The sequence below is a fragment of the Lepidochelys kempii genome, chromosome 1 (assembly GCF_965140265.1).
Source record: "Lepidochelys kempii isolate rLepKem1 chromosome 1, rLepKem1.hap2, whole genome shotgun sequence".
In the NCBI taxonomy this organism is placed as follows: Eukaryota; Metazoa; Chordata; order Testudines; family Cheloniidae; genus Lepidochelys; species Lepidochelys kempii.
In genome coordinates, this window is record NC_133256.1 from 207,185,313 (window position 1) to 207,199,118 (window position 13,806).

At 42.3% G+C, this 13,806-nt stretch overlaps 1 protein-coding gene across 1 annotated transcript in view; it reads right to left on the reverse strand.

Moving 5' to 3' along the window:
• Positions 1–13,806, reverse strand: part of TBX15 (T-box transcription factor 15) — a 134,782-nt gene that overhangs the window by 42,039 nt on the left and 78,937 nt on the right. The window contains exon 2 of the mRNA XM_073329070.1: positions 7,669–7,882. Within this exon, the coding sequence (XP_073185171.1) occupies positions 7,669–7,882 (214 nt within the window). The remainder of the gene's footprint in view (positions 1–7,668; positions 7,883–13,806) is intronic.

Genomic DNA, 13,806 nt, shown 5'->3' on the forward strand with positions numbered 1-13,806 from the left:
GTGAATTGTGAGCCATTACCAACTCAGCTAGAATCCCCCGGAAAGCAACTGTGATTTACAATGAGTTACTACATTGCTTTTCAATGTGCTGTGCAACAACTTACAAAAAATGAAATATTGGTCCACTGATAAGAGACAATCTTTTCTTTCTAATTCAAATAGCTTTGGCAATGAGGAATCTCCTGTGGTTTCAGGGATTGTTTTGCATTCTGTTCCCAATATGAGCTACAAATTTCTCACTTGGGTACTTTACCTTCAATGACAACATTCATAGCTGGCCAGAAACAGACATCACAGACTCTCTTCTGACACTTTTCAGTACCCAGGTGGGCACCGTGGATTATGCTTAGCATTTTTTACTTCACGCTGTAGCATGTTGTGACACCAAGCCCTTGTAAAGAATCTGGTTATATGAAGCAATGTCATCTGTATAGCCCCAGAAAGGTTTTTATGCTTGAAGCCACCTGGGCTTTTTCTGGTGGCTGTTCATCTAGCACTACCCTTTCAAGCCATAGTAAAGTTGGGACTTTTTGTGTTTCTTCATTGAGCAGATCAATTTTAGTTCTGGGAACCGGGGTAGTCCTTAAGTCATATTTACCTCCAATTCCCCTTCCTGAAGCTCCTTGCTTTGCTGTTTATAGGCACTCTTAAAAGCACATCTCATATGAATTTGCTTTATTGGGCCTATATTTCACATTTAATGAGAACTTTTGCCATTTCATAATCATTCTCTGAAGTCTAGGCAGTGCTTTGCACATTAGTTTTTGTAATATAAATTCCAGTGACTTATGGACTGGTTCTGTCTTGATTGATTTCTACCCATAAACATACTCCTGAAACTGTTCAAACCCAAAAATCAGTTGTAAGCATTTTTGTTCAATCTGAGCATACTGGGCATAGCTCTGTTGTGATTAGGAAGCATAAGCCACTAGGCAAGCATATCTAGACCAATGCCTAACTCATCCCTCTCCAGAGTGTATTCTCCAGGGCTTCGTTTTACCTAGTTTTAATGTTTTAAGTAATGGGTCCTTTACTACATCCCTTGAGGGACTATTGCACAATCTGGTAGACCTTACGTACCAGATGATTTTTCTTCTTTTCAGCAGAGAAGAGCGACATGCTTGAGAAAAAAAATATTTACATCCTCCTCCCCCCTTTGCTTATCCTTCAAACTGAATTTAACCTCATTAGAGGCATAGGATAAGTCTACCCTGCAAACAGAGGTGTGACTGCAGCATGTGTAGACATACCCAAACTAGCTTTGATCTAGCTAGTTTAAACAACAACAGCAGTGAAGCTGAGGCAGGATGGGTGGCAGCACAGGCTAGCAAGTTGAGTACACATCCGGCATCCCGGGCAGGTTTCTACAGCTAGTGTTGCTGCCCATGCTGCTGCAACTCCACTACTATTGTTATGTCAGCTAGCTGGGGTACGTCTACGGGTGCTGCAGTCACACCACTGATGGTGCAGACATACACATAGAAGTTGGGTCAAAGTACCAGGGAGGTTGTAACAGCAACACAGCACATCCTCCTAGCAGATCCCCTGCCCTCCCCCCCTCCCATTCTCACTTCGTGGCAAATTATCCAGAACTGGGGCCTGAGCAGGGAGTTAGGAAGAAGGAGACAATGGAAGAATTTAACTGTAATTATTCAAACATTTTTAAAGGCTCTGTTGTAGGGGTGTGGGAGATGGGAGGGTATTTTATTCTTTCCCAACCAGTTCACGCTTTCCAGCTGGATAGAAGGTGAGGAAGGAGGAAGTGCCAGTTCATAATCTCTGATGTGCTACTGAGTCACTGCTCCACCTAGTCACAGCTCTTCCACTTTATTCCAAAAAGAAGGAAAATGTAGATCGATTCATTATTGAATCTCACTTTACAAGGGGCATTCACAGGAGGAGAAAAGGAAAAACACGCTGTGGTCACTGGGGCCCAGCCAGCTAGAATGAGAGGTATAAAACTGTCAGAAGAATTCTGTGCAGGTGCCCCATAGTGAGAATGTGGATTTATGCACTGGATGGGGTTAGTTTCATAGCTGAACAACTAAATAAATTAAAAAGGAATGATGGACTACCCTAGAGCGGCATTACCTTGTTTCTACCACAATGGCTCGTTAAATCTGTCAAGTCACATGGGTACAGGATGTGGCATTTTACAGCCCAGCTCTTCTTAATTGGAAAGAGGAGGCTATGGAATTGTTTAAAAGATAAGTCATGTTTCAGCGGATTGATGAGGAATCCAGGATTAAATCTGAGGCTCCTTGGGTCTAAATCTGTGTACCACATTGGGAAGATTGAATGCAGTGTATTCCAAGTGACTCTCTCCAAAGCTAAAACCTCAAGTGTAAGGTTGCAGAATAGCCAAAGGGGTTGGTTGCATATGAAATACCTTGTAAAAGATTACCACAGCCCATTCAACAGGCTTAAAGGGTAATCTCTGAGATAATTGGAAAAAAGTTTATGCATCCCCCTGCCTTCATAAAAATGCTACAGCTGAAAAAATTCAGTTTATTTGTAAAGTTTTGTAGAAAATTATTGTTTTCTTTCACCTTGGCTGTAAAAGTAGCTCAAGTTCTTAGACATAAGGAACTACCACTGTGGGCATCCAGCAGGGATTGATGGATGAAAAGGAGGAAATAGAAGAGAATAGGCTAATGACTTCATTAATGTTCAAGTACCCTTCATCTAGAATGATACCAACGAGCTTCACAATTAATAATTGTACTCACAATTGCTGTATGTACGTAAAGGGAATACATAAGTATCTGGCATGGTACAATATGGTGGTTTTATTTTAACATGAATTTGAGATGAACAAGTTACTTACTACTCAGCAGTAAAGTGGTCTTTAAACGTAAGCTTGTATAAAATCTTCAAAACACACACATGCACCATATAGTCTCTCTATATATAAAAAGTCTGTGTGTGGGCATGGTAGCCTTCCGGATGAAATGTGCTTGAATTAAATCATCATCATTAGTTTAGGAATATTTGTGAGGGTTTTTTAAAAAGTATTATTGGCACAGCTGTTCATCTCATTCCTCCTACAATGCCAGGCTGCCATAATACCATGAATTCAAATGTACAGGACTCTTGGGGCACAGAAAACTAAACTAATATTATTTTTAAAATCTCTAATAACTACTTAAAATAGCTTTTGCATATACAACAACACAGTGAGTGTGAGCAACATCTGAGGATCTTTCAGGGCTAGAAGGAAGTGCTAATTTGGGGCAGCCAGCACATTTTCCTGGTTTCAACGTTTTTGTTTAATACAGAGACAAGGTCTCAGTTTTCCTTTGCGACAAGTGTTAACATACTGTGGTGACGGGGATCAGATACATATTCCAAAGTTGGGGACTTCCTCATTCCAATGGTTTAAAGCTCTGGTTTCTAACTTTGCTGAGTCATGAGATACTGGTCCATTATTCCATCACAGGAGTGTGCCCATCTAGACTTTGGTCAAATTTGATTTTGAGGGAAACACCACATCAGAGGGAAAGAAGGAAACAGTTCTCTGGCAGGTTGTTTTAAAACACAGTGGTAGTTGCTTGAAGCTTTTCAGATGTTGGAAGACGTCCCAGTGTAGGTGGATTAATGAGCAGAGGGAAGGCGAGGGGTTAAAAGTTAAATATAACTGCAATTAGAAAAAAAGCACAAAACAGTCAACTTTGAAACACCAAGCTTCTTGGCTACTCACATTTGCTTCAGCACCAGGCTCATGTAGGGCCTCCAAAACCCAAACTTTATTGGCAAGGGCCTCCAAAACCCAAACTTTATTGCCCACATATCTGGCACCCATGGCATACAGCAGAACTGCTCAGCTGAGCATGCTTAGAGCCAGGACATTGATTATAGGTAGGACCTCTCTTTTAAAGAAGTGAATAATAAGCAGTATGCTTCTGGTCCATATCCAAATCACTTTAACACTTTAATGTTGGTGGGATGGGAGTATATGTTGCTACTGAATGCTAGTTGCTAGTAGCCAGATTTCTATTAAGCAGAATCTTAATGTGTCACTTTGGTATTGCTCATATTGCACAAACTCACTTATGAACTTTGATGCCAAAATTCCTGTCAAAATTCTCAACACCAGATGGAGCTCTTGACTCCCCTCCCTTCCAAACTCATCTCCCCAGACCAGTGTGAGTTGATCAAGCCAAGTGGCAGAGGAGGTAGGGTAAAGTGCTTTTGCTAATGGTGCCCAGATATGAATGCTGGTAGGCTAGGAAGAGAGACTACTTTGTGGAATTTGTTTCTCCTTTGGTCAGCCAGAGCATGTGCCTGTTGACCTTCAGTACATGTACAGTGAAGGGTTTCTCTCTTCTTTCAATGCTTTTGCATGAGTGGACATGATTTGAGGATAGGAAGAAGTCTATGGTTTTGCTCAATAAATTGTGTGTATGGGGCCGGGGGGGTAATATATTTTGTATCATGCCCAGAAATTTTACACTTTGTTAGTGGAAAAATAAATTTAATCAAGGCTGGGATTTTCTAAAGCACCTGAAGTAGCTATCATTGGGATTGCTCAATGGGCTCATGGTACAAAACAGAGAAAGAAGTGTCCCCTTCCCTACTAGACCTTTAAAGACTTAATATTTCCCCAGTTTTGTTCCATATTAAAAATGACTTAAATGAATGCCGTATCATCCTACTTACAGTGAAGATCGTTTTAAGACTCTTAACTATTTTAACATTTGCTGCTAAATATCTCAGACAAGGTGTTTCAGTTCTAGAGATTGTTGAAAAATTTGGGGTGAGGGGAGGAGGATCCATGGAAAATACTGACAAAAACAAGGATTTTCCACAGAACATTGACTTTTAAAGGAAAACCTGAAAACTGAAGACTTTCAGTCAAAAACTGAAAGCTCCCCTTGAGAAAATTGAAACAAAGATATTTCATTTTGGATCATCTTGACCAAATCAAAACATTTCAGGCTGGGGAAATGTCTTATTTCAGGACAGTTCAAAGTTAAAATTGGTCTACCTTTGCTGCTATGGCACTTCATGTTCAGGTGCCTCATGCCCCTATTCTCCCCTAGTGGCCAGGTTCCTCCGCTGGACTACTCTCCCATGATAAACCACAGCCTCCTCTCTTGCTGACCCATCACAGAGCATCAAGGGAATCCCGTGAGTGTGGTGCATCATGGGAGATGTAGTCCATCTGGGGAGCTCTGCCCACAGAGCAGAAGGGATGTATGAAACAACTGAACTACAACTTCCATGATATCCGGGGCAGCTCCAGGGATGTGGTTTAATGTCAAACCAAGTTGAAATGAAATGTTTCAATCCAGACATTTTGAAATATTTTGTTTCAATAAAAAAATCTCAAAACAAAATGTTTTCACAATTCCAAATCGCAAGAGTCTGTTTTCAGCCAAAAGTTTTTGGCTGAAAATTTTCATCAGAAATATCTTTTAGTAGAAAATGCAGTTTCTGCACAAATTAAATTTTCCAAAATTTTTGGAGGAATGCAAAAATGAAATATTTTGTTTTGGATGAGTTTGACCCAAATCTAAATATTTCAGTTTGTTGAGCTGACCCAAAATATTTTGTTTCATTAAACTGTAGCTTTCTATGCTGTCACATTGTATTCTGGGAGTTTTAGTTCAGGTGCCTCATGCCCCCCAGAGTCTCCTGTGGGCTGGGATCCCTGGCTGGACTACATCTCCCATGATGCAATGCAGTATCCCTCTGACTGACCCCCTCGTTGCCTCATGGAAAGCACATGACTGCAGGCATATCTTGGGAAGTGTAGTCCAGCCATGCAGCTTCTTGTCCATAGAAAAGAGGGGGGGGCATGAGGCAGTTTAACAGTCAGAAATGAAACATTTCAGTTGGGGGAATATCTACATGTTTTGTTTCATTCAAAACTGCCACACAACATTCTGCCATCAAAATTTGGTGGAACTTTTCAGTCCACGTAAAATTTCAGTATTTCAACTTTTATCCACATTTGGAATAAAAATAAATATTGCAATATCAGAAATTCCCATGGGACACGCCTGACAATGGCAGTGGAGACACACAGAGCTGACATCTCCTCATAGTAATCACTCATTCTAAGTATGGATCCCAGTATGCACAAACCTGAGGAACAAAACAGGATGTTAGCCCCTTGGTCCCAAAGCCATTACCCACTCTTGTTTCTCAAGATCAGTGGGAATGGGTCTTAATTTAAATTGTAGGAGATTAAGGAACTGCAATTCATCTTCCAAATTTTCTCAAGCTGGGAACTTCAGGACATTTGATGAATCCCAAAAGAGATTTCAGCTCACAAATACCTTTCTCTTGTACATGCTAGTTAGGTGACTCCTGCAAACAACTGCAGAAGGAAATTGTGCCATAATCCCAGCCACTGCAAGGTTTGAGATCTATAGATGGAAAATATTATATAAGAGCAAGTATTATTATTAAGTTATTCCTGTCACCCCTCCTCTTCTATTTGTGATAGGAGGGCATGTACTGCAGTCTGAAAGAATGACAACACAAAGAGTATTGATGATCCTCTAATGATGAGGGGACCTCAAGTTAGTGATGAGAGAGCCTCAAGAGGTCCCAAAAGGCAGTTTGGTTCTGATAAGTTTTCAGAGGATGGATATTTCCAAACTTTTCCCAAGCTATCTGATCCTCCTGGAGCCACAAAACAATGGTGAACATCCCACAAGAATAGCCTAAAAGGACCAGACTAAGAAATATTTTAATCATTTTCCTCAAACCTTCAGAAAGGTTCTATTTGCGTTTTTGAAAAAGAGGCAGAGCAGTTCATATTTTAGCCAAACTGGCTCACTCATCTTTTATCATTTCTCTGTCCATGGTGCTGATTTGTTTTTAACACACTTAATTGGAATTAAAACACCAATAGTTTGAAACATACAGCATTAAATTAATGCACATAGAGTTGGAATTCTCCCTCCCCTCTTCAAATCTGAGAACTCTAGAAATGTTAAAGCTAATCTCAGCTTTCATTTTTGGCTAATATAAAATTTTAACTATTTCAGTGAGTGAAAATGTCTTCAGTTATGGCTGATGGTGTGACAGTATGAACTGCCTTTTTAAAAAAAAATCCCAAATTACTCCTGGTTCCTCCATACTCCCAACTGAAATGCAGCTACTTCTGGGGTGGAAGATGACAGCTGTGAGAAATCCTATGTATGTACCTGTTAGCAGAGGACGTCAAGAATGTACCCAGCTGGAGCTGAAGGAAGATGTTAGATTGGAACAAACCTGAGTTAATTCCACTAGAATTGGGATTAACAGAGCTAACCTCCTGGGGTGTTATGGGATCTTTAAAGAATATGAATGGCACAGGTTTCAACTGTATACCTCATCTGAAAGACAGCACTATGGCCATTTTTTCAGTATTTCCTCAGAAAGAAGACCAGCATCAACCATATCTTGATCTTGCAGTGCACGAATTTCCTTTAGAGGTCTCCTTTCTCAACAGTAACCTGGCTCAGCCCTGTTTAACCTGTGAGATCTGACAAGATCACAGCACAAGGAGGTACAGCTATATAACTTCCACAACTGTTTGCTTCTTCTAATTCATTCATATATTCATTCTCCTTTAAAGAAAGAAAATTAGTTTAAAACCCATCCATAACCATATTAAAAATTGTATCCTCTTTCTGTTTGTTTTTACTGGGCAAGAAGCCAGGAGTATCTTACCTGCCTGCTTTAGTGATGATCATCTCTGTCCCAATGTCATGGAATCTTTTCCAGAGGTCAGCACACTGCAGCTCTACCTGGATCTCCTCCATGGATGATGGAGGAGGAGGTTGGGGACCTGAGCCACCAGATGTGAGGTCAGAGTGGGAGCCAAATGAGCAGGATGTTCTTTCAGTCAACACCTCTGTGTCTGACCCAGTGCTCTGCTCTGAATCTGAAAAGTAAATACACCACGTAAGACACTTCAGTTCTGCTGCACCGGTGGGGGAAGGAAGGAAAAGAAACAACAGTGAGAACCTCTGGAGATGGTGCAATGGCCTTTTATTGTTCTGATTTATGACCTGATTTCTGGATCTCTGTTTCCAACATGACATCTAGCATTTTAGTAAAGTTTTAGAAACAGCTGAATAAAATTGCCCATAACATAAAATATAAAACATCACCATGATGCCAAGAATGAAGCACAATGTATAGATTAAAAATAGAAAGGAAAAAAATAATTCAACCAACAGTTAGATGGGCTCACTGGAAAACTACATGCCATTTAATTGCACATCATCCCACACTACTATTGCAGAGTTAGCTATTTTTAAACAAAGTACTTTTTTCCTTTTAATACCCTTGTCATCAAAAATAATGAAGGGGTTTTTGTTTTTGTTTTTTGGCAGCACCACTTTGGAAATGTATTTTATTTGTTCCTATACATAGGCGGCTAGTTATATGGGCCCGTGGTGCCCGTGCTCTACCAATAATTCAGGAACGTGGGCCCGGTTCCACCAGTGTCGAGGCTTATATGTTCAGATCCATAGGACGGACCGGGGCTACCATCCCGGGCCCTACGCTTTGGGCGGCCCTGCACTTCAGGGGGACGCAAGGTCCAGAGCAGTCTGGGGGTTAGGGGGGGACCTGGCGCTGGCAGCAGCTCTGCCCCACTTCTTCCTGCCCCTGCTCTACCCCCGCCCCATCCCCACTCCACTCCTTCTCCCACCCCACCTCTTCCCACCCCTGCTCCAACCCCACCTCTCCCCCATTCCACCCCTTCCCTCAAGCCCCCGCCCCGCCTCTTTCTGGTTTCCACACCCTCCCCCAAGCAAAGCCGGGAGCGGGAGGGTGGAGCAGAATGGGGTGGGCTGGGGCTGGGTCACTCACTGCTGCCAGCACCAGCCCCCCTGCTAAATCCCCAGGCCACCCTGGACCCTGCGTCCCCCAGAAGCGCGGATCCCTGCAAAGCGCGGGGCCCGGGGCAGTTGCCCCAGTCTGTTCAATGGACAGGACGGCTCTACTTGGACCCGTTCTGGGCACCAACAAAAATTATACAAACCTGGCACCCATGTTCCTATAATATAATTTTTGGAACAATGACATTTCCTGGGAAAACAACCATGCCGCTTTTGGTGAGGAAAATGCTATAGGCTACCAAAGGACAAGGAGGAAGGATGGTAAACATATGGAATCAGGGGAAAGCAATTGAAGCAAATGGCATAAAGGATTTCAAGAGACCCCCTTTATCCCCTTCTCTTTGTGGAGAAGGAAGGGGATAAAGGGGGCTAGCTAAAGAAGAGAGCTGGGACTGAGATCAACCAAAAGAAAAGCTGGCATGTTGAGCCAGATGTCTATACTGAAAATAACTTTTGTACTAACAAGCAAAAGCACAATAATCAGTATAGTACGAGACTACTGGGGTAAATTAAAGTTATGTTTAACAGTGGTGATTCCTTGCACCAGTATTCACACCATTTTTACATCAAAAGAAATTCATAACATTTTTTAAATGGAGATTGCCTTACAAGTTGGTTTTATGGCAAATTACTTACTAATATTAATATTAAATAATCAAGTGCAATTGATAAATAACAAGCATACACAGAGACTTTCAGAGAAAAGGATTCCAAGGAGCTTTGCAAATTTAAAAAATTGATATACAAACTATATCCAGGGATGACCTCACCAATCACTCAAATGCAGCCATGTCCATGGGAGAATAAGACATCTGTTTAATTGTGTACAGGAATATTACATACTGTTTAAGACAGGAAATACTGCCCAAAGTGGTCATATAGGGAGGGCTAGCACCAGGGCTAGCATCTCTTCCATTGCAAAAAGTGTGGTGGAATCTTTAATAATCACAAGTGGTCAGAGTCTCAGGACAGTTTGTCTGAAAGACATACCATCAGCAGCAGAGTACACCTGAAGGCAAAAAGCACTGGTTCAGTAAAGACTCAGAGAGAAACGTGCCACCTACTGAACCACCCAACACCACTTCCTGAAGCACATAAGTGTTCTTGGAAACCTCCTAAAAGTAATAACATGGGCACAAACTGCTTAGCTCATATTAGCTGATGAATTTACAGAATAAGGTGTAATTCACAAATCTTTTGCTTCTGTAACAATCCTGAGTGAACCTGGCTCTGAACCTCACTCTGAGCAATTTTCAGTATAAGTCATCCCTGAGATTTCTCATTGGACAATCTCTGGCTTTAAGCAGATGCCTTAGAGTCAACAGCATTTCAGTGAATTGACTGGAACTGTGTGCTACCGAGATCTACAGATCTTGGGCCTGATCCGCCTCTCTCCCGTTTTACATTGATGTAACTCCAGTAACTCCAGTAGAATTACTCCTGTTTGACAATGATGTAAGTGAAAAAAGAATCAGATCCTTTTATTATAATTCACTGTCCAGGTGCAAACTGTTAGTCCATTAGGCCTTCAGCAGTGGCCAATATCTTATGTGTCAATATCTGACCAACTGTGCAATGTGACACATGGGAAAATCAAATCCTTCCTTACCCCTACGACTATCACTTTTTTGTGCCCTGAAGCATGATCTGCGATTATCCCTATATTAGACTTCAGAACAGCAAATGCTATTGTTCAGAAAATTACTCTTTTGTTTTGTTTTGTTTTTCAATTTGGGAGATGGGTGAGGAGGACTCACTGGCATTGCCAGTTCTTTGTTCTGTAAGCATTGGGACTTACTTAGCATTTTCCTTCATTTTTGCTGAGCCAAGTCCTCCAATCTGGAGTCAGCCTTAAAAAAAGATTGATCCGGGGAAGTGCTGAGCACCTCCTTTGAGATCCAGAGTTCATTCCAGTCCTAATGAATTCCAAATCAGTTGCGGGTATTCAGCACCTCAAAGGCAGCTCCTGTGATTGATTTCCTACTCTGCATCCTGCAGTACTCCAAAACCATAACATGCTATCTTCGATACGCACTGGGATACTGAGGATCAGGGACTTTGCTGTCCCCAAGTGAGTCTGAAAATGTCATCATACATAAAGAGGAATGGCCAGCTTGTCCTGCTCTTTTTAGTTTTATGTCCTAACAGAAAGAACCTGCTGCCTCCAGCCCCTATAGGGTTACTCATTGCAGAGACCAGTGGCTGGCCGTAGCATACATCATTTTGGCCCATCTACTTGTTTGTAATGGAATATAGCAGCAACACCGCCTGAGTCACTTCTGACACTTTGATCTTCTGGGCTTGGTTCTCTTCTCTTTGCATTCAACAGATTTACTTCTGGTTTACACCAGTGCAACTGTGGGGAGAATCAAGCCCTATGATTCTGGCTATGGAAGGAGTGGTTCCTGATGCAGAAAAGTTTGTGGACATGCTCAGTGGTGAGCAATGGCAGGCACCAGTTACTGCTGCTGACTGAGATACTAACAAACGGGCTTCCAGATGAGAGAAGTCATATGACTTCTTCTATCTCCCCCAGGGAAAGGCCCCGCCAGAGTCCCCTGGAAGAACTGCTTCATATAAAACACCAAGTGCCTAATCTGAGATTCAGAGGAGGTGCAGGACAAACAGGCAAGTGACTCCCTGTGAAGGATGGAACACTATAGTGATTGGTATCATATGAAGGCTGGCTACCTGCTTCCATACACAGCACTGATGGGGTGGGGGGTGGGAATTCATACTATTTGCTAAGTACATTTGGTTCTTAGTGGTTACAGACCTATTAGGTGGAGTCTCTCTTCCTTCCAGGACAGGATATAGTCCCTCAGAAAGGACACATCAAAACTGAGCTCTTCCATTGCTGACATTAGTAAGGGTGGGAATGGAGACAATTGAGGATTTTAATCCTTTCATATAGTATCCTTATCCTTTTCACTTAGGGCGAGCTCAGTTCAGAGCTGTCTTCCTTGTTTCTAACAGCCACCATGGACTTGCACCAGCTGACTTTATGGACTTTTCTCTAGGAACTCCCTCCAGTCAAACATCTACATCCAGGATGTCCCTTCCCAAAATCCCATAGCTTCTTTATGGCTCCTGTTGACTGGAACAACTTCCTATACCCCTGTGTTGTTGACTCTCCCACCATTCTCCAATGTCTTCTAAAAACAACCCTTTTCTCTCTTGCCTGTACCTCATATATTCTCTTTCCCTCTGCTGTTCTCTGTTGTTTAACTCAGCTGTGATATATGTAGTGATGTAACTGGAAGGAAATGTTGACATTCTGTTTTCTGTGCGGAGAAGTCCCCGCCTACCACAGGAACATGCTGCCCCTTCAGCCAGCCCAGGCAATCTTCTCTCCCCAGAGAGACTAGAGAAGGAAAAGAGAATAAAGAGTCCACAACCTGCTACCCCACATCACAAAGTGCCTGTAGAACCAGTGAGCTCATCCCATTTCAGATGATGGAGACTGTGTCTGACCTGCATAAGAAGAGCTGGTGCTGTTTGTGAGGAACATCTTGCAACAATATTGACAGTTAGGTTCAGAAGATGCCCTGGGCTTTTTTTACATGCATAATAAACATCCCTAGACCTGAAGCAATGACCTTCTGTCTATTGGACTTGGTGTTTATAACAAGTTCTCCTCTTTCTGTTACCCTATTGTATGGATTTTTACTGTCATAAAAGGCCCTGAATATCACATTGACCACATATCCAGCAGTCTGCTAGCATTGGGCCAGAAGGAAAAGGGAACTCCTGGAATGGTTAACAGTGCCTGTGCCTATCAGCAACACCATGAGGTCACTTTGTGAGTCCTCAGGGATGTTGGTGCTTGGGAAGGCTGGCTGGGACCGGAGGACAAGAGGGAAGTATTATGGTTTGTTTGATGTTATGATTGTTGTTTTGTTAACTTTACCAATAATCCCTTTTTAGATCTCCTTTTCCTGTTCCCTCCAAACAAATTGAACTTCCTTATGGCTTTCACCATGGTTTTCAGCATATATGCCATTTTTTGTCTATGGGCTCTACAGAGCTTTGTATGCACTACTGTGAACTGAAACTGTTCTCAGAGGCAGTGTGACGCCCAATAATGTGCACATTTCCCAAAAATGCTACAAACTGAGAGCCACCAGAACCTGTTGCCAATGAACTGGTTATACAACAAAAAATGTTACTACCGTCCCAACCATAGAACTCATCTCATTTCAAAGGCAAGCATCTCCTAGTGGACCAATAGTGTTACATAGACACTTAATGGAGGTTAAGGGGCATGCCTACTGTAACAAATCACTTTTAAATGGGTGTTAAATATGACATTGTCCCTACTGTTTAGTTAAAAAAATTAAAGTCTATCTATTTGCCTTCTGAAACAACAACCCAGTATCTCCTATCTATTTTCCACTATACACAAGCCCAGTGTCTTCCCCACCCAGGGCTAAATTCTGCCCCAGTTTCACTGTGCAAATCTATTGATATTCCAATCCCTTCCATAGGCATAAGCAAGAGCAGAATTTAACATAACATAAGAACATAAGCCCATAAGAATGGTCATACTGGGTCAGACCAAAGGGCCATCTAGCCCTGTATCCTGTCTGCCGACAGTGGACAATGCCAGGTGCCCCAGAGGGAGTGAACCTAACAGGTAATGATCTAGTGATCTCTCTCCTGCCATCCAGCTCCACTCTCTGACAAACAGTGATCCCCTCTTTCCACAGCCCAACAACACAATGCCACCATCTGCATTATGTGGTGCACAACAGGGCAGCATCCCTGACCTGCTTTCTGCAGCATAGCCGCATATCCCTACTTGCCCTGGAGTCTCACTTTATACAACCACAACAGCCTACTATCTTCAAGTGCTTTCTATAACCCAGTTGCCCAATGTCCCCCACACAGACAACCTACCTTTCCATAACAGCCAACTTGTGACCACACAGCAACCCAGTGCTGAAGATGAAGCCATATC